We start from the raw sequence: 23249 nt of genomic DNA, 5'->3' as shown, positions 1-23249 counted from the left end.
TAGTGCATGATTCAGTGACGTCCCGTGGGGGTAGGCAGATTGAGCGTCGCTTGGGGGCGGCAGTTACTAGAAGGGCGGCAAATTGAGGAGGGTCATTAGGTATATATAGAAATAGGTACCTGAAACTTAATAATAATGGAAATATCTTTCCATTAAAAAAATGAACTCACTGATTGGAAACAAAATCTATTAGTTAACATAAAAGGTTCAACAGGGCTGTATTTTAATGTCGGGTTCGCGATATCTAGTTTACTTCCATTGTCCTTGTACGTTAGGCCCTTGATGACCAGCAATGACACGTACAGATTTGTGAATTATAGGTATTTCATTCACGAGTTTTGAAAGTTGTCAGGTGTATTTTTAAATGTATCTAAAATCATGGACTCGCAATATTGTGTGATTTAGTAATTTTCAAGATTTAGTGGTATATAAATTTTGTTAGTATTGTATCCATACAATACATTTCTAAGATATTGGAGTCATGAAAGGATGATAAAAAATACTGTATGGGGAGGCATTTTGGTGCTGCTTAGGGGCGGCATTTTGTCTAGGGACGTCACTGGCATGATTATACGAAATCTGTCTATCCGAGTGGCATAGCACCAGACGAACGTAGACGTAATAGTTGACGAGATCTAAATTTTGGTGTTTGATAAAAAAATATCGTCTGGGTTGGATTGAAATTATTATAAAGCAACAGTATTGACAGATGCAAGATGAGTATGTTTTTCGGGCGGACAGTCTTCTATTTTGATGTTTGTTGTTCCGGTTCATAAAATCCCCAAAATTATCGCTTCGCCTCGTGGAAATATTAATTTGACCATCTGGGCAAGATATGTCATATAACAAAAAATCGAATACACAGTCGTCACCTTACTATTAAAACCTCGTAAGTCTGTTTGAGAAGAATGTTGAGGGGAACAACATTTTAAACACCTCTCTAATCGATGAATCTGCTAACACTGGTTGTGAAATACGAGGTTTTAATTCCATGTTTGAAACCACGAGACCTACGAGTTTTTAATATTTGTCGATAGATGGACAGCATACTAGTCGAACCGAGGTTTTGATACGATTTAAAATGTTTTTTTGATTAAATTTTGTCGAGCAAACTTCATATTTACATAATATCGGACTTGGTCGAGATGAGGTCTTAATTTTGAAACACCTCATAAAAAACTGGAAACACCTGGAAAATATTTGGACCGAGTGGGACTTGAGCTCGCATCTTTTATTGTCTCTGTGTGAGTGCTCTCGTTGTTTGAGCTAGCAAGCAACGCCTGTAGTCTTCCTGTGCTTCTATGTGTACAAACACTCGGCTTCGTGAGCTGACATGTCAGTTCTTGGCGATGGATCCAATTAGAAAGAGGCACTCCGGATGCCATCCGAGAGTGCGACGCTCCACAACAAAGTGGCACAGTCACTCAATTCCATCTCAAAGACGAGGTCTTAATAATTATGTGACAATATTTTTATAGATACAATTTAGATAATTGTGTCGGTAGATTTCAAAATCAGCCAAGTCCATAATAGATGAATATTAGAAAAACAGTTTTTTGTTTTCTCAAATACAGTCACAAAGGTGAAAGTTTATATTATTTCGAGTATAGAATATTTAAAATCAATAAATTCCACATTTTGATAATGCAGAAAAGCAATTCACAAAAAGTAAACTTGGCTGATTTCGAAATGTAGCGACACAATTATGTTAAAATTATCGAGCGCTCGGGTTCGTAAAGTATTCGAGCGCTTATTGAATACTTGGTTTACCGTAGTGAAATTTGAATTGTTTTTATTAGGTTCGACCCAGTGTTATGGGTTAAACTTAAACTAAATCAGCATTTTACTGTTAGGATTATATTGCTCTGTGAATGCGAATGAATCTGCTCGGAGAAATCTCGTTACAAACGTTATTTGTGATTTTAAAGTCGCAAATAGCGGAGCATTTATGTGCTCAATAAAATGGTGGCGATAAGAGTGCCGCCTCATTTCACGGCACCGTAATAATAAATGGTTGATTTATGCGCTTTTCCCGCGCAAAGCGAATTCGCGCCAATAGATAGCGCGTCGCGCAAATTTATGGCGGGAAAATCATATGCCTGAAAAGCGGCCAGTTACTTTTAGCGGAGATGACGCCAACGCAACGCGCCCTCCGCGATGACTACACTTTACATAAAAGATGTAATCGATTCATCGGCCCTTTCAACTTATCCGCTTGGCAGATTAACCTGAGTGTATAATATGTGACAAGAAAAAAAGGTTCGTGTAGAAGGCGAATATCATGACTGAATAATCTAAGGACAAAGTTTCATAAGAGTAGAAATAACCCAGTGACTAGAAATGCCGTTATCTTTCGTTTTTCTTAATGGTTATTTTACACAGACACAATGCAGTTTCGATATGCATAATTGAACGATGTTTAGGCAAATCCGCAGGCAAAAAATCTCCTTTCAACAAAACTTGGAGTAGTCTCTTTTCTTTCTTAATTTCACATCCTTTATACCAGTGTTTCTCAAACTATGGTACGCGTACCCCCTGGAGTACGGGACGAGTTTAGTGGAGGTACGCGCTGCACCGGGCTTTGGCTGCGCCTGGTGCAACAGTCATTAACAATACAACATCCATGATAAAAGGTTTATCGCATGCGGAAGAAGAGCAATTTTTGGAATTAACTTCAGACAGTTTCTTGAAAAATAAATATAAGGAGTGTACTTTAACATTATTCTGGTTGCAAATGCAATATGTCTATCCAGCTTAAAAGAGAAAGTCCTGAAACACATTTTGCCTTTTCCAACTTCATATCTGTGTAAAGTTGCTTTTTCAGCATTTGTAGACATTAAGCCAATAATTACAAGATAAAAAGAACTTTTTATATACAACGTTTTTAAATTTTCTGTTGAATCATATAAACTTGACTTGACTAGCTTAAACGATCAAAAAAATTTTGTACTTGATAGAAATAATACTGAAATATCATTTTGACACTTCATATTGATTTCCATAGTAACTCACGTATACATTAATAATTTAGTTGCTAGGACCCCAGATCCCTAGCAACCAATAATAGTGGATTGGATTACGGATTTCTTCCGAAATAACTTTTCATGCAAAACAGAATTAACTGAAAATGAATTCAATTCTACTTAAAGATGGCTAAAAGTATTAAAAAAATGCATTGGCATCGTGTTCTGATATAATCTAAAAGTTTCAAATGTCTAGCTAGTCAGGAAGTTAGTTAAAAATCGAAGATTTGTACTGGATAGACAAACACCGGATAAATAAGAATACGACCTAATAAAAACGTTGTAAAAAAGGAACAGGCTTTTGGATGTGGAACCACATCTCAGATTAAAATTAACAACCAGGGAACTAAATTATGATGATCTATCTCAACATGAACAATTTCATTCCTCTCATTGATTGTAATGAATGCTATTTTTATAATATAATTTTTATTTAAGTAGGTATATTTTATTATGAATGAATTTTATTTTTCGTTTGTTCCGATAATAAATTTTATAAGACTTGTTGATTGAATATTTTTGAATGAACCTATGCAGTTGTATAAGTATTTACATTAAACGTAATTGATTATTCTTGAAAAAGATTTTCCTGCAATTTTTTATACAATGCGATTTGTCATATTATTTATGGATGAATTTCGTCGTTTCCGCTTGCGCATCGATATGTAAACATAATATGAAAAACCTAAGATAATACGCATGGTTATGTCGTCATTATGTTTAACTAAAGTAAGAACTCATATATTTATTTGTAAAACTTAAAAAAAAAATTAAATATACTTATATAAAAGAGTAATTTCTTTTCTCTTCAAAATGAAACATTTGCGTGCCATACAAAATCATTTTGCATGCCATAGGTTCGCCATCCCTGGTCTTAATAACGTCGTCTTGATAAATTGTTGCAATTGCGTTATTGTTATTATTATTAAGTTTTGTCTTGAGAGTTTGGGGGCTTTTGAGATATCGAGGTGAAACTCTGTTAAATTTCTACCGACTATAAGCTGTAAAAATTTCATCAATAATGATGCTAGAGCAGGTAATTTAAAAAAAAGTGCTTAGGAGTCAATGAAATGCAAAACTCAAATCTAAATATTTCAATATCATAAACAAATTCAATTTATTATCTATAGATGTAGTTACATACATATACTATAATACTTAGGCGTCTGCGATGTGTTCAATAATGCAATGCAGAGAATACAATGACGATTGTACGTAGGTATTGTGTCTTGAATGGATATTCGCATAACAATGTTGTACAATCGGTTGTGCATGCGGAAAATTTCAATGAAAAATACTGATTTTGCACTACACATTGTTCAGTAGCGCTCAAGTAAGGATAATTATTTTGTATTTCAAGACGTCAATGTATGACAGTGACCTGTTGTAGAGGAGAGTAAATGATATATGTGTTGTTAGATTACAAAATCAGCCAAGTCCATAATGGATGAATAGTAGAAAAACAGCTTTTTGTTTTCTCAAGTACATAGTCACAAGGGTGAAAGTTTATATTATATCGATTATAGAATATTTAAAATTAATAAGTTCCACATATTATAGATAATGCAGAAATGTTAGAAAGCAGTAGTTCTTCAACAATTCACAAAAAAAGTCAAAAATACCTAAAGGTGGACTTGGCTGATTTTGAAATCTAGCGACAAATTATCTCCGAAAAGAATTGTACACGATTTGACGACACACAAAAAAATATTATGGGGTGGGGGGGAGGTTTACTAATACTGTTTGTATGGGGTTTTCGCAGACACTACCTAGCGTGTGTTCGCCGGATGCAACTAGCCGCAAAGATCAAAACTCCCATAATTATCTGCTGCCATCGACTGCCACAAAATGAAAAATTAAATAATACCTGTAATGGTTTCGTATTCTTATATATTTAAAGTGAAACTACTTTAGCCACTTGCGTTCATTTAGCGGAAATTAAAGGGAAATGAAAATCGAAATCGAGGGGCTTGGTAGGTACGGCGAGAATGGAACATTGTGGTTTTTATATCGACCTTGCAGTATCAGTAAAGTTGATCTAGGATCTGCATCACGTACTGTTAACCAATTACCTTCCAGTTGTTTGCTATGGTTCAAACGAGGTGGACTACGATTGACGCAGTATTTTCTGGATATTTATAACAATTCTTTTATTGATGACTTTCATATTTTACTTCTAATAAACCGATAATTTGTAAGCGAATGGATACTTCCTGATTGAATTTAATTTTCAATTATTTACCATACCTACTATGATTGTTACATTATTCCATTTATTTTTGTTATACCATCGACAAGACGTGTTACTTTAGCAGATGGTTTTAGAAATATAGCATCAGTCAGCTATGACATTACCTATACTATACTTAAATCAAGTACAGAACTAATTAAACAATGACGTGATAGGATTCGTAATTTTCACTACCACCATGCGTATTTTACCTACACACATAATTTTTTTAATTAAGTACTTACTAGATTAATTAATAATTGCGTTTTTATAAGGAAGATAAAAATACATGTATAAATAAAGCCACATAAATAGGACTGTGGATAGATATTTGGTATCAGAATCGAAGAGAAAAACTAAATTCAAAACGATTATGGTTCTAAATTTATTTGGTTGCCCCTGAATAATAATAGATAGGTATGCAAAATTTATTGCTGCAAAATCACACGTCCGTGAAAATGGCGGTACGGTTTCTGAAAAGCGGCGAACGACGCATTCTGGCGACGAACATGTCTGCCACACAAATAATAAATCAATATAATTTGCATCACGATTCACGATGGAAAATGCGTCAGTCAACTGCGCTACACTGTACGGGGTGATTTTTCCTCATCTAAAATCAGAACCCCGTATATTCGTATATATTACTCGGCGGCATCCGATTAGAATTCAGCATAACAATATCTCGCATACCTAACATGTCAACATTTAGATCAGGGGTAGTCTACCTTTTTATACCTACCGCCCACTTTTGTATCTCTGTTAGTAGTAGAATTTTCGGTACTGTTCGGTTATACGGAATACAGCGGAAAACACATTTTGAAAATAGCCGATAAACTGGATTATTTGTTAGGTTAACCTAACCTAACCTAATCTAACCGAACCTAACATAGCCTAAACTAACCCAAACTAACAAATAATCCAGTTTATCGGCTATTTTCAAAATGCGTTTTCCGCTGTATTCCGTATAACCGAACAGTACCGAATTTTCTAACCGCCCACCGGTTCCTCAGTAATGGTGATTTATAAAGTAGGGAAGTAACTTTACTTTATAAAATTTATAAAGCAGAGTTACAGCAAGTTTAAGCATAATAATAATAATTACTTACCAAATACTTTATGACGACAGACTTTCGCTAAGTTTGGCAGAATAAATCTTTATAAAACAACTTACTGTAGTTAAATCTATCTTTTTATTTATACTTTGCATACTTAGAAGCATGACGTCTGATGAAATTACATTTAATTAATTAAATTATTAATAAGGTCCCTGAGGCTGATGCTGTAAAATTAAATACTGGATATCTGGCTAATTTTTTGTAAGGAACAAACAAAGGTCTCCTCTTTCGGATTTATTCAAGCGGTTTATTTCTTTGGTCATACTATAAAGCCTGATTCCACAAGATATGAGGTAGGTAAAGGCATGAATAAACTGAATATCATTTTCCACATATTTGGATATAAGCCAAACATCTTTTAGAGAGCGATACAAATAGTATATTTTCTGAAATTTAAATTGCCCCGGGAAATTTTATGAAAACAGAATGAAAATGTTTTTAAAACCCCTACCGCCCAATATGAAAGCTGGAAGGCCCACTAGTGGGCGGTAGGGACCAGGTTGACTTCCCCTGATTTAGATTAACTATTTCGACACAAAATCTCATGTTATTTAAAAAAATTAACTCTATATTTCATAATAATGTATGCTGCTCACAGCGGTTTGAGTATCATTTGCTGCAACCTAAACGCTGACCAAACTGTTGGAGACGATGATGGATCGATTCATGCTTATATGCTTCAACTGTTTTCTAATAACTCGGGATATTTCCGACGGAGATGTTGTCATATATTTTTTGAAAATTATACCTGGATTCCGGTATTGGGTTTGTAAAATGTTTGTAAAAGAGTTTGTAAAAAGAATGTAGGTAAATCACAATTTATTTAATTATTAATTATTGAAAGTAGGTAAGATTTCAAATCCACCTCTTCACGGTGTGAAATACGAATCGGTATGCCATACGGTAACAGATCCTTTATTTTCGGAATATATATCTTATACTTACCTATTTGGCCACCCAAGAAGTAGAAATAGAAATAATGCATATTATTATCATAATGGTAAATATTTAAAAGACATCTCAAAGCCATCCCAAAAAATCAATATTTTTCCGGCTAGGATTTAAATATGAAACCACCATTTTGTTAATTTGATATTCTGTCAAGTGGCTGTACCTACTATTTTTAATTGCGAAGATTATAAAGAAATCTTTTTAATCGGAGAATATTATTTAATTACTAAATAAACAAATTAATGTTCATTAAAAAACAATGAATCAAAAACACGTTTTCACATTTTATCCTCGCCTGCGGGCAACACATAAATTATATTAAGGCAAATGACAAAACACAAACAGCTTTAATTGTTTACAAATACCTACATAACAGAAAACGACATGACCATTAAAATAAATTTATTTTTCCCCAAAGGGAAATTAGAATAGGTAGGTACGTATTTCGGGAATAATGAAGCGTACACGAAAACGAAACATTTTTTTTATTCTGATTGTGTCATTTAATTTTTGAAAAAAGAATGTTCTTTATTGGCGCTTTGAACTTACATAAATTATACAATATATCTACTGATGTGAGTGTGTTCTACAATGTAGAATTATTGGAATGTAAATTTTCTGCACAGATGCCTGCCTATATTGAAATCACGTTTGTTTCCGTATCAGTTATCATAGGTATATGCTGTATGTCTTTATAAACAATAATTCAAATATATCTGTCCTTTTTAAAACTTGAAATTGCCACCTAGTTTTAAATTTCACATGGATTAGATTAATTGGAAAGTTGATTTAAGGTAAAATAATATTTTTTTTACCTGTCAGTTGCTATAGCAACCAGATGTAGTATTGATGCAGTGCAGCATAAGACGTCACTCGATGTCCACATGTCACAGAGCTCAGGTCCCAATATCCATCCTTTGCTTATCTGAAATCAAAAGGGAGCATTTTCAATTTTTGTAATAACTTAATAAAACATGATGTCTATCTTTAGTCAAGCCAAGAAATTTCGCATATTTTAGTCTAATTCATAATATTAAACGGTGTACTTATATATTATCTCAGAGAGATGGAAAAATATTTCAGCTCAACAACTGACCCTTAATAGTTTCCGTTCAATGTTTGGTTTAATTTTTTTTATTAATTTATTATTGAGATAAGCCAATAGACCATTCAAAGAAGTGTACAGCATGATGAGTATAATATATAAAACACATAAAGCATAATTAAATCAAACAATAGAAATACGAAACTCTCGGCGCCGACATCACAATTCGAAGGCATCAATTGCCTTCCGCTCCTTTGCCTTTAGGATCCATGATTCGACAATGTAAAAAAATATGAAGAATACTAATGTATGCACTAGCATCATTTTCGTGGCAATTGAAATTCCCCGATCCATCTATATACCTAGTGGTAAGAAGTGTTTTTTCGCAATCTATGTGCACCGCAAGTTGAACCGAATAGGACTCGAACTTGGATCTTTCTTCCTCCGGGTGAGTAGTCTAGATATCGATCCGTCTAAGATTCTTGCGATTTAATTATTATAGATGCGTTATAACTGACTTGCTATCGCATTTCGTTAATCATGAGGGGATCGGCTTTATGTTCAAAACCGATTCACTGCGGAGTATTTAATTACTTTTCAATTACTAAATTTAAATAACATACTAATTATATCTAACGGCCCCGGCTGTACATCCATGGCGGGTGGTGCTGGGAAAACAGGGGCACATTAATCAGGACACAAAAGCTGTGGCGTTCACGCTGTAAGGATTAAGGTAGATAGATGATATAATCAAAGGCGGATAAATTGCTTAATGACAACTTCGTATGTGAGTAGTGCTAGTATCATTTAGATTTAGATTTCAGAAGTTTTATCTACTGAATGAGGTAATACAATTAAAGGGTTTGTCCACAATATTATCAGTAACTACAAATGTGGGTATTGAAATTGCATAATATGCATGATTTGTGTTTAGTTTCAGATCTAAAGGACCCGATGATGTCTATCTACCGGTTACGCCAATAAATTTTATTATATTCTACAAATTCTATGCAAAAATATAAAAATTGCCTCGTGAATGACGGAAAAGCACAATATAATAATATGAAATGCGAAGAACAATGCGATTTGAATCTTGTTTCAGATATATTTCACAAATGGCATATAATAAAAAACAGAACTTCTCGAGAACGCAAGAGAAATGACAAAAACCTGCTTTGAAAAATTCTAAAAGAATAGCAGTTATTTTTATAACATGGCAATCGTATGAAAAACACATTGGAGCCCACTCAGTCAAAAGAATTAAAGAAATAATTACAAGATAAAAAGAACTTTTTATATTCAACGTTTTTAAATTTTCTGTTGAATCATATTATAAACTTGACTTGATTCGACTAGCTTAAACGATCAAAAAAAAAATTGTACTTGATAGAAATACAGAATAATTATAGAATATTCAAATGTCATTTTGACATTTCATATTGATTTCCATAGTAACGCACGTATATATTAATAATTTAGTTGCTAGGACCCCAGACCCCTAGCAACCAATAATAGTGTTTTACTTTTTACGGATTTCTTCCGAAATAACTTTTCATACAAAACAGAATAAACTGAAAATGAATTCAATTCTACATAAAGATGGCTAAAAGTATTAAAATAATGCATTGGCATCGTGTTCCGATATATTCTAAAAGTTTCAAATGTCTAGCTAGTCGGGAAGTTAGTTATAAATCGATTGCAAGATTTGTACTGGACAAACAACCACCGGAAAAACAAGAATACGAGCTAATAAAAACGTTGTAAAAAATACTTCTTGCTGCGGTTTAATCTTCTATATGATTGAGACTGTCTTATTAAAATGCGAACGCATTAAAATTTCAACGTCAACAATGAACCAACAACTTTAACTGCTTAGTCAATATAACTGTCGTTTACTTTTGCCTGTGCTGCATCCATTGCATTATAACGTAATGGGGACTGAATTACAAATACACGTAATTCAATAACACACCTTAAAAGAATTGAATAACAAGATTTGCTTTCTCCGTAATATAAAATATGCAATAAATCAATATGTCAATGATATTGAAATCATTGCCCAGTCCCTAGACCCTCAAAGAGGTATTTATTTCCGTTCTATCTGCTGCTTACATAAGAATTCGAATAAACAAAACCAAAATAAAATACCTAAATGCCATTTATCTACAGGGCATCAACATAATATGATAATAACAGTCTTATTATTGGAAGCGATGCTTCTGAAACTGTGGTAGAATTTGTTTATCTTAAGTCCCTTGGCGCAAACACAATAAATGGATATCTTTGAAGGGAGAGTTATGAAAAAGTCTTCGTGGTTATTAAAGAAAATGGCATTTAAAGCGAAAATATGAAAATGCAAAGACTGCGCAGGACCGGCCACGTGCGTAGAATGTCGAGGGAGTTACCTGAAAAGCGGGCTATGCTGCATACCCTGAGGGCAAAAGAAGAACTAGACGCCCAAAACTGAGATGGTAGAACTACGCCACGAGTGATTTAAAGATGATCAGTCAAAGTAATTGCGCCAGATCGTCCAGGATGCTTGCTCTCTAATCGGTGTTTAGACTAATACCTCGATTGTATAAAGGATATAATAGGTATTTCATGATTGACTTTGACCATACGTTTTCATTATGAATTATAGCCTGGGAAAATGCAAGAAGGGATAAGGATTCTTCTTGGCCGCGTGGTGTCCATATGTAGCTCGTCTTTATATTTCTTATTCTATAATGTACGCCGGAGAGATACTGCAAAAATTTATAGTTTTCTTATTTATATAATAATATATTATTCTCTATATAATATGGGGGGCACGGTAAGAGCCTACATGTTGCGCCCCCTGCACAGCGATCTACCAACTAATCTTTGCAATGTCACTGATCTATTTTTTACTGGAAAGCAAAGATCTCAAATATTAAATAATCAAAATTAAATAATTGTTATCGATCGTGAATAACAGTGTATCTCAAAGTGTAAGTCGGTATAAGGATGTTGGAAGAAAAAAGATTTGAAATACTCACTCGCTGTAACATGTTGCGTGACTGGCAACAGATGTAGCTAATTAAATTGTTCCCTCTACTTGTATTTTTATTTTAAATATACATATATATCTTATAAAATACTACGAGAAAAATTGAACCATATTAAAAGTAATACGTTTACTAAGAGTTTTAAATGATACCTACAGCCGTTTGTTTTTGAATTAATTCTTATTGAGATATTTTTTTTGTTTAGAAATTATGAAACATTTTTGAATAATGTAAAATTATAAACAGAACTATCGACTGACTGCTGACGATTTCGTCAGCGTAAAATACGGAAGAAAAAAGAAAACTGATATATAGAATAAAGAAATGTATTAATACAAATTATTAATTGTTCAATTTGCTATTGCTCCTCAATCCTCACCTACCTCATATATTGTTGCAAGATATTTATATTGGAGATAAATATAGATAAATATAGAGATAAAGTCTATAAGCTGTCCAATTTTCATTCATGATGATCAATCGGTTTTTGGGTTATAATAGAACAAGTTAAAAGACAAGACCGCTGCAAATAAATCGTACCTACTTCTCATTGCTGCCCATATTCAAATCCAGAAATGTCCATAGAAAAACTAAGATCCGGCTCTATAAAACCGTCACACGCACAGCCGTTGCATACGGATGCGAGTCATGGACACCAAATGTGAAAGCAGCTGAAAATGGTGGATTGCTTTGAGAGAAAGATCCTGAGGCGGATATACGGACCCATGAATGATGGTGGGGAGTGGAGAATTAGGTACAACACGGAACTATACCGCTTATACCAAGGTTCAAAACTCTCCACCTTCATAAAACTCCAGAGGATGAACTGGGCAGGCCATGTCCAGCGTATGCCTGAGTCACGGATACCGAAGAAGATCCTCGAAGGAAATCCAGGGGGGAAAAGGCCAGTGGGAAAGCCACGCACACGATAGGGTGACAACATTACAAAAGATGCCAACCAGCTGCTAAAAATCATGAACTGGAAAAAACGTGCGGAGGACCGTTCCGGCTGGAGGACGGCGGTGGAGGAGGCCAGGGCTCAACTTGAGCTGTAGCGCCATCGAAGAAGAAGAAAAAAAAAGAACATACAACTTTTTTATAATTAATATCTATAGCTGTTATAGATAGATAAAATAAGAGATATCAATTCAATTATATATATAGGTATAATATGAGGCACCAAGGCCAAACGGCATTTTATCCTTGTCCTCGCGTTTGTATACCTATACCGAAGAGCGCATGGCTCTTCGTAGTGGGTCTGAAGGGGAAAAAAATTAAAAAAAAGAGGTGGGAAAAATAGGGGATATACAGTGGTTTCTCCTTCAAATTGACTGAGTCAGCACTGCGGAATATTTAATTTGTTATATCTATGTAGATGGAGAGGCTAATAAATAGCCTCTTTTTTGTCTTCTACTGTAGGGAAAAAATATAAACTAAGAAAACTTTAAGAGCAGTATTGCTCGTGGTCTCGGAAATCCGGTGGGGATAGCTGGATCGTAATTGTTTAGTTTAGATCTTTGATTGACTGGTTTGGGAAGTCTGCTGTCTTGAAGAGGTCGTAAATAATGGTTTCTACGTTCAAGTCTCTATGAAGAGTGGTATTGCGTGTAAACCATGGGGCATCTGTGATTGTTCTAAGAGATTTGTTTTGTATAGTCTGTAACGTTTTAAAGTGTTTTGTAAGATTATCATAGCCCCAGACGGGGGCAGTATATGTCATAATGGGACGGGTGATTGCAGTATAGAGAAGAAGTTTGCTTCTAAGGGCGAGCTTGCTTTTTATACCTATTATAGGGTACCGTAGTCTGGCGTTTGTGACTTGAGCTTGGAGCTTTTTGATTTATTTTGAAAGAGATAGAGAAGACAAATTTGACTTGACAAATTCGTAGCTGACAGTGGAATATTTATGTGGAACTATAAGTACAATGGTTTCGAATATAATTGCAATTAAATCTTAAAATAAATGACAAGTTGAATTGCACGTATTCAGTTCCTTAAATAATATGTCAAACTAGTTTCCCTAATTATTTATAAAGTCCAATAAGTTTATACGACAAATTTATTAACCTGAATGTACCTATCTCAAATCGTGAATCTTGATAACAAGAAACTCCGTGAATATTGAGAAAATCAGAGCAATATAATTTAACTCCATACAATAGAGTTTGCGTACAATATTATATGAAATATAACATAAAATTATATCATAGAAAATTGGGTGAAGTAATATTTTATTGTCAAGAGTAAAAACAATACTTCATTGAAAACCTCATTTACAATGAGCTTCAAGAATCCTCAAGTAGTTACGTAGGTACATACTCAGGGAGATTATTTTTACAAAATGTTGTTTCGACAAAAGAAAACGTAAAATGGCGTTTCCATAAATTTTTATGGTTCGTTTATGTAGATGTTTTATTCAGTTACGATCTTTGTTTTTAGATTCAACAGTAATAATAAGAGCGGAAAAATATTTTGAAACAACGTTCTTTTCGATATTTTTAACCAGCTGTATATTTTTAAGTTATGTTTATAAGCACACGGAGATCAGAATTATTGAAATAATTTTTACAGACATAGTTTATTATGCCAGTGCACTTGTCGGGGGGGGGGGGGGGGTATTTGTTGCACCCTCACTGGACTTTTCTATCACTGAAAATTTATCATCAACTTGTTAAAATATGGAGAAACAATCAAAAATTTATTCTATTTCACTTATATCAATCTCTAGTAAATTATAATAGAAGTCATAATATAACGTTCTTATAATATGTCATAAATTTGTTTCACGTAAAATAAAGAAGTTATTCAATTCTGTTTTATATTTATTTATTATTGTTATGTGTTAATTTATTTATTATTGATAGTTACTTTTGCTATTCCTTTTGCTATTAACTTATTTTTTATTTAAAAAATTTGCCGTTTTTGTGAATACACAGTAATTTATAATTATGCACTATAACAGTGTACGTATAAATAATACGTCTCCGTAGTATTAAATTGGAAAATATACATTGGAGTTAATGGCTCCACCAAACCTATACTACACCTGGTCATAATCGGGCGAGACCCTATGTTAGGTTGTTAATCATCAGTAACCCAAGACTTAAGTCACAATACACTCAAGTATACTTTAACTGAATTTACATGACTTTAAATAAAAAGTGCCCATGGGAGATAGGAACACATGCAGGCAAAATTAAAAAAAGGTAAATACAAAAGCATAGAGATCTTTACGTTGACAGTGTGACGCCGAATTTCTTTTTATTCACAAAATTTGCCTTTGTGGCGACCAGGTCGGACGGTTCGATAGGTGGAAAATATTATACAAAAAAAAATATTTTGAATATTATCATAATTAATGGCAGTCAACATAGGTATTACAAACAAAAATATATTTTCAAAATAATTATAATATGTATTGTGCCTTTTATGACGTCAAAAGTTGGCGACTTATAAACCATGCAATATAGTAGGGTAGATATTTACAGATATATGAATGATATTTGGAAACAAAATTCGGTACTGTTCGGTTAAAGCGGATACAGCGGAAAACGCATTTTGAAAATAGCCGATAAACTGGATTATTTGTAAGGTTAACCTTACCAAACCTAACCTAACCTAACCTAACCTAACCCAACCTAACCTAACCTAAACTAACCCAAACTAACAAATAATCCAGTTTATCGGCTATTTTCAAAATGCGTTTTCCGCTGTATCCGCTTTAACCGAACAGTACCCAAAATTCTTGTTAGAAGGTTTTTTAGAATGATAATATTTAAAAAAAATCTTAGATACATACTATTTACCTATATATAGTGTTCAAGTATCCGCCATGTTGCGAAATAATTACATTTTTTTTTTAAATTAATTTTCGTGTTTATTTTTCATCGCAAACTTTATCCCTCTTCCGTTTCGACAAATAAACATCAGAAAAGTCAATTATTTATGCATTCATTATTTTGAATATCCAAGGTAAAATATTTTTGAAATACATTTAGACCGATGCATCGCATTCCGGGAAACAATCTTTGCCAATTACGCCACCGGTGCAATAATAACGAGATTTACCGCACATTGGCCACATCCGATGAATGCAGGTTTAAGCTCAGCTCGATAAAATATTCGCAAAATTAGTTTTATTTTTAGGTTTTCCAAATTTGTGCAATAAAGAAAACTAAATTCTTAAATCTAGCGTTTTACTTATGTAGACATTGAATAAAAAATAGTTCAACCCTGTTGTCTTCAAATTATCCTATCGTAGGAGTAATTTTGTAATGCATGATGGTGTCTACCTCACGGTTGATCTATCTGATGTAGTATGTAGCACAATAATATTGATGTTGATGTACCTATTTTCTTTAAATAAAATATGTGATGGAAATGTCAGTGTTTTATACGTTAAGGTTGTAATTGTTAACTATTGTTTAAATGTTGCTCATATTGCTCACTTATGTTCTGTTTTGGTCCAACAGTATGCATGTGTATTGCTTTATTGTATTAATTTCTTCATTTATTTATAATATATGGCAGTGGTGAAGGATGGAGGTAGGGTGTTAAGATCAGATGAAATAGTGCTCATTAAACTTTGTTAGTCATACGTATTTGTTTTTATTGAACCAAGACAACAATTTACAGATGATATTGGTTAGTTTTAAAAAAATCAAATAAACCCTACCTAAACTGAACCATAATAGTTTTGGTATATTTTGGGCGATCCGACAAAATTGTGCACAATTTTTCATTAATACTTACTTTTTAGAAATACATATTATTCATGTTGTTGGTTATTTTTTTTATTTACTAAGTCCTGAATAAACCAAACGATAATAGATACTATAAAATATCCAAAACTATGTGTGATCTAATGGCATAGTTTCAGATATTTTATGGATAGACGAGTATTTTTTGACTATTATCTATTATGTTATTATATAAATTGTTCACACTAAACTTTGTATTTGTTTTCATTGAGCTAGATAGTATTTGTTAGATTTAAAATTAAATTAAATCCTGCCTAATCCAAACCACACCTAATAGATAATCGTCAAAAAAAATTTATAGATAGAAGAATATTTTTTATTGATTGTGGTTTGGGTAGGCAGGGGTTAATGACTTTAAAAAAAACTATCTAACACCATCTGTAATAGGTATTCTTAATTCAACGCAAACAAATAAGTATGACTGCAAAAGTATGCACTATTTTTGTCGGATCGACCATAGTATACCTAAACTATTATGTTAGGCAGAGGTTAATTGAATTTTAAAAACTAACCAACACCATATGTAAATTGTAGTCGTAGTTCAATGAAAACAAATACGTATTACTAAAAAAGTTTAGTCTTCATTATTTATGGCGGATCTTTACAGCCTACCTTCACCCATCGCCACTGATTTAATATGGTATATTTACCAAAACTGCAATGACAAAATGTGCATACCGCATTAATGTTTTTTTTGTACTATAAAATATAATAAATATTATCGGTAATATTATTTCAGCATATAAAATTCTATATTTATTATAAGTGCATGGAAAATTTGTTCATTTAATAGAATTCTGAAATAAAAGTAAAACCTTATTATTTCGTCCCATTTTGTGAACCCTTTCAAGATTGTGAAATCTTGAGATATAAAAGAAAAGCACATTTAAAGATAAAGGTTAATTGAGCCTATTCAGTGGTTTCTATTATAAAGTTTTTATCAGTGAATGCAAAATCAAATATTAGTTTATTATAACAGTGTCTAGCTATGGCTATCATTGGCAAAGTTTCTTAAGTAGCGATGTTAGCAACAAAACGTAAAGTTCCAAGCGAGCTAACTACGTCGTTTTTATACTAATTTGACACTAAGCCAAAATAACACCGTAACATCTGCCTTTATAAATAGTTGCCGAATCTGAGGTTCTCAAATGCTGTTAAATAATATTTGAAAAAATATGGGATACATAATATAAAAGAGAACATTATAATTACGAAGGCGGGTTAGTTAAAAATAATAATTTAATGCTAAACACATTTTACGCTAATTATAATAATACGTTATCATCATCGCTCGTGGAAAATGACCCTTGGTTTTCACTTTCTCCAAAAACGTTTTCCATATATCCCTAGTACGAGCATCAACGCCTTCCAGTTACTTCGGTGGAGTATATTTTATGCCGTAGTGCCTTCTCTTGCCCTCAGCGCAGTTTCTGCATTTTCATATGTCATGTGATCTTTTTAATATATTAATAGTTATATTATTCTTTTTTGAACACTACAACAGGCCATGCGGCCCAATGACAGTAGTGTAGTAAAACATAGTGTTTCAGTAATAGCAGTGAAACTATTATATAAACACACAGTATATTTATTATGACCTCACCGGTTCGAACCTGGAGTCTCCGGATCAGAATCCAGTGTTTTACGGAAAGAACTATGAGTTAAATTCCCTTCCAGCTTTTAGAGAAACTATATTTAAAAAAAATATATAAAACTTAAGTAGGTACCTAAGATTAAGCTAAAATTGTTCAACACACAGTTATTTTTTTTAAATTGTATGTTAATTTTTGAATTAGGAAAATATTTATTTTTCATCCGTTTTTAGATAGGTAACCATTTTTCACGAATGTTCTGTTTTATATTTTTTATTTAATTGGAAATATAAAAAAGTTCGGTTTTCACGTATTACGTCTATCCATTTCATGAAATTTTAAAAAGTATGTATTTTTATTGTTATTAATTTTAGATACGTACCTACTACATATTAATCTTTAGTAAATTCAGTAAATAATTGAATGTCTTGTAATCCCGTCATTACACTTTAATAGTAGTACACTATGCCGTATGTAAGGATTCCAATCCCGGGATCCCGAGCTATTTTCGATACCTATAAATCCCGGGATTGATAAACATAATCCCGGGATTTCGAGATTGATTTTTTTTATCAATTTTTATGGAAAATAAAATAAAAGCGAAAATATAACAGAAAAAATACTTGTAATAAAAAATAACTACATTATAAATAAACTGAGTTTGAATGAAGTTTGATTTATACCCATGTGTAGGTTGCCGATTCATTTTATTTTTTCACGTGAATTATTAAAAATGGAAAGATTGGAAAAAACAATGCTTTGCACTTTTAACAAAGTAATTCTACCATGATATCATACGTTTTACGGCAGTTTCATATTTGTCTGACTAATTAGATTTATGAAGCGGAAAGGCCATACGTACGCCATGATTATTTGCTTTAATATTTTAAATCTCGCTAAAACATTCATTAAGTCTTTACTATCAGAAACAGCAATCTCCTATTAAATTCACATTATTATTTAAATTACAATATTATTTACTCCGTTAAACTTGTGTATTTCCAAGATTGAACGTATACAATATTAACAATAAATGTCTTAAATTGTATAAATTATACTAGATTTATTTTTGATCGATTTTATCAATGATATTTGTAAATATAAAAATTTTATATTAACAATGGAAAAAATGCCAATCCCGGGACCAGTCCTGGGATCCCGGGATTGTCAAATTGTAATCCCGAAATCCCGGGATCAGAATTTTGGCTCGGGATTGGATTCCCTAGCCGTATGCAAACTTATTGATTGTATAGTAAAAGTAAATTTTCAAGCAACTGAAAACATACAAACGATAGAGCTTTCGATTTGTCAAATAAAAAAAACAACTTTAAAGTCACAAGGCAATCACAGCTGATGTTGTTAAAAACTCAGTATTTTCTATCAATGTTATCTGTATGGAAGCTTTCTCTAAAAAAGCCCTTTCTGGTTAGTTATGCAATGTCATTAATAATTAATTGTAACAACATTTCGACTCGACAGAATGTTTAATTCACATTTACATATTGTTAAATGTCAATATTCGCGATGGAAAACTATTATATAATATGAACTAAAACAATATAATATACGATATTATCAATATTATTTTTGGCAAAGGTTTATTTTCTGACTCTGATATGGCACTATTTACTAATGTTATTATCGTAATTAAATAACTCACGTGTTGTGCATGTATACTTAAATATAAGAAACTGCCAGCTCAGCAGGTAACATTAATAAAGATACAGGTTTCATCAAGATCTCGTCAAGGAAGCGACTCTTGAATCTGTAATGTTTTAACCGCCGTTGGTTAACCGGAACTAGACGAGTAGACTTGTAAACTAAATGCCTCTTCCGAACAGTGGTGGCACAATATAATTGAAAAAAAAAATTATTAAATATTGTCATAAAAATAACTCAGATTGATAACTTTTACATAACATATTTTTTTCATTCAACAGGTACCGTATTAGTATTAGGTTTAAAAATGCAGAACCATTTTAATTTAAAATACATTATTGTTGAAGTGGTGATATGATGTAAACTGGCTCGTGACAATAATCCCGATATAACTGTCTTGGACTTGCTCGTTCGCTTAGCCTTTAGTTTTTATTTTCGTAATAAATTGTATTTTCGCACACATTTTGGAGATGTATACCAGATTCAGTGATTTTTGCCAATTTCAAGTATAATACAGAATCGCATAATGTATTGAACTATGTCATAAATAATGCAGTTAATATTTCAAGAATCATTGAATTTCTGATTAAAAAAAGAAATATCTTCTAGTACCTATCATTAAAGATTTTTTTTCCGTCTTGACATTAAATTTAAAATTTCTTGGTAATAGAATCGGTTTTAAAAAGAAACATAATATATCAGCACCATCGTCCGGGAAATGAGACAACTGGCCGTCAGGACAATTGGACGCCGCACTGTCGTAGACACGTAAACAGGACGTAGACGATGAATTTTAATCAGTTTCTATCTACTACTTAGTAGTTTTAATTCATTTTACTCTTAACATAATGTTATTGCAGATTAATAATTACCATGGCTAAGGCTTCATATACAATTAAAAAAATCTTTTTTTGTTGAAACTTAAACATATGCACGATTAAATCATTATTTACGTGTGCATATTTAAATTGTCACCAACTATTAAATCATAATATAATAATTTAAATGTAAATATTTTTTTTAAAAGTACCTATAAGTACCTAACGTCTATTTATTTTAGAATTGCGTGACGTCCAGTTGTCCCAGCGCCAAATCATCCTAGACCCATTGTCCGTACACATATGGTTTCGTAGACTGCGGAAAAGACAGTAATCTTATGGTGCCAGGACGAAAAAAATATGGTGGTTATGGTAAATTAATTTCCATTTTAACTGTCTCAGATTTTGGGGGGTCCTATGTGCCGTATGAGGTCTGACATTATCGTGATGAAAAATTACGCCTCTTCTGTTGATCAGAGCAGGTCTTTTTCTTAAATTGATTGGTTTAGCCGGTCCAAAACTGGGGCAGTTTAAATGGAAAGTCATGATAAAAGTCATGAAAGTCACTACTAATAGTAGGAGATGTAGGACTAATGAATGCGTTTCATAGAAACATAGACATTTAAGTGATGTGCCACGTAATTTGTTTTTAAAATTTGATTTGCTTTTTATCTTTTTTAAAACAAATCACTGCTGGCTTTATTATAATAATATGTTGTTATTCTTTATCTAACTATCATATAAATTTGGTGAACGTTAAGAACGTATAATTATTAGCAATGCCATTAATATGTTTTAAAATAAATAAACTCACACTATTTTACGAAAATTAACATTGTTCACCAGTAGATTGTTTTCAGTTAAGGGGGAGAGGCATGCCAGCAGAGAACCTAGCGGAAAAATACGAAGCTTACAATTTGAGATTTTTTTTGATAATTTACAATTTCAACTGTATTAATTAGTAAATATGTATCTGAAAACAAGATTTAATTTTTGTTTAAATTTAAAGATAAACTTACAAATGTAAAAAAAATGTAATAAAATTTGATTACATATTTTATTTTATGGTCATATTTATTATTAAAATTTAGTTTATTAAGTTTTCAATTTTTCGTCGTTTAGATTTTTGACTAATTCATCGTTTTATTATTTTTTATATTTATTTTAAAAAACATCGATTTTTATAAACTATTTACAAAAGTTTATCTTTGAATTTAAAAAAAAATCTTTTTAATGTTTTCAGATACATATTAATTAATTAATACAGCTGAAATTGTAAATTATCAAAAAAAAATCTCAAATTGCAAGCTTCGAATTTTTCCGCTAGGTTCTCTGCTGGCGTGGCGTGCCTCTCCCCCTTAATACAATATTTTGTATCATTACGTTTTATCATTAAAATGACCATAAAAATGAGCCAAATTTAATAAATAGATCTAAAAAACACAGCGGTAAAATAAATAACTGTCATAGCAATTTACATACTGTTGTTGTCCGATAAAACAGCATCCACCGAAGTATATTATTAAGAATCAATAATACAGGAGATTACTAACATAACATCAAGTAGATGAATTGTATACACGTAATTACTATAAGTATAAGTACTACAAATAGGCTATTTTTAACAATGTTACGCCACTGTCGGCTATTCAAATGTAATAAGTATCTACTATAACCGCTACGGATTTGTAGGCGGTGCTACGTTGGTGCTACGGTAGACCAGATTTGGTTATGCAAACTTGTTTCAACTTAGCGTAGCAAAGTAAATCTAATACCACTTGAAAATGATGTCGACAGGGACGAATGTATTACGACAATTAAACATTTAAGTCGATTGTTTTCACCAAGGATGTTTAATGTAGATAGTCAAACTTTCTTCTTTTGCCATATCCGCCCCTTAACTGGAGCATATGGACACCACGCGGCGCCTCCAAGAATCCCTGTCGCTCGCCAGTCATCTTGCTTCGTTCCAGGTCAAACTAGCATCCAGTAGCTTCGCCGTATACACTCTGTAGATTGTATTTAGCGGCCTTTCAGGACGCCGGAATCCGGTCGGCTTGAAGAACAGGCAAGCCAGGTCCAACGTCGCCTCTTCATTTTCAGCGTGATGAGAGGCTGCTTGGTGCGTTTTATTATCTCCTCGTTGCTCCTAAACTCATACCACCGCACACCCAGTATTCGTCAGTATACGGTTGCTCTGAGCCTTCGTAAGGTGCCATGATTCGCTACCGTAAAGCAGCACCATCAGAATGCAAGAGTCGAATAGGCGGCATTTGGTTTTGACCGAGACAGACATTACGCATCGAGTTGAATGTTGCTCCAGCCATTCCCATTCGGATAGCGAGCTCTTTCTGCAAAATGCCATCTCCCGTGATGTGTATCTCCAAGTACTTGAAACTGTCGACGCTCTCGGTGTTTTGTCCGTCGCTAATCAGAGGAAAATCTGGATCAAACTTTAACGTAAGTGGAAACATCAATGAAACGCTAAAAAATAATTGAAAAGTTTTGATACACCGGCTATACCATGTGAAGAAATGAAATACTAGATGGTTGATTTTTTAATGTCTTCGTGAAAGGGAAAAAAATATGGCAATTAGGTATAAAGTTGAGAAGAGATAAGTATAGTGGAGAAATCCAGAGCCTACTCCGAACTGTAAAGCTGTTTTAATAATGATAATGACTTAGAGACCTTGTGAAAGGTAAAACGAATATATTATTTAATTGTATAGTACTCATGCTAGTGTAACAGTAACCTCACGATTAAAATTTATTGAATGAAATATAACCGGAAGATGCATTTGACATCTAAATAAAAATCAAAATAGGTATTATATTAATACTATCGACCGAAAGTACTTGATGGAATTTGAATTAAAATTATAATGGATTTAAGTTTTATATAATGGGTTTCGCCTTTCAGTATATTTAGACACTGTGTACACTTACCAAAAGGCAAATACACACTGATAACGAATACTATAAACTCTAACTTATATAACTAATCAATACAACAAAGTAAAAATAACA

General features: G+C 32.7%; 1 protein-coding gene across 1 annotated transcript in view; it reads right to left on the bottom strand.

The window, feature by feature from the left end:
• The window catches only part of LOC147073657 (5-hydroxytryptamine receptor-like), a 208305-nt gene that overhangs the window by 2208 nt on the left and 182848 nt on the right, over positions 1-23249 (bottom strand). The window contains exon 3 of the mRNA XM_085944167.1: positions 8138-8247. Within this exon, the coding sequence (XP_085800293.1) occupies positions 8138-8247 (110 nt within the window). The remainder of the gene's footprint in view (positions 1-8137; positions 8248-23249) is intronic.

This window comes from Rhyacophila brunnea, unplaced genomic scaffold, assembly GCF_057557595.1.
Source record: "Rhyacophila brunnea isolate RB1 unplaced genomic scaffold, BYU_Rbru_1.0 scaffold_17, whole genome shotgun sequence".
NCBI classification, from domain to species: Eukaryota; Metazoa; Arthropoda; class Insecta; order Trichoptera; family Rhyacophilidae; genus Rhyacophila; species Rhyacophila brunnea.
The sequence above is the reverse complement of the archived record's forward strand: the minus strand, read 5'-3'. Positions and strand labels throughout refer to the sequence as shown.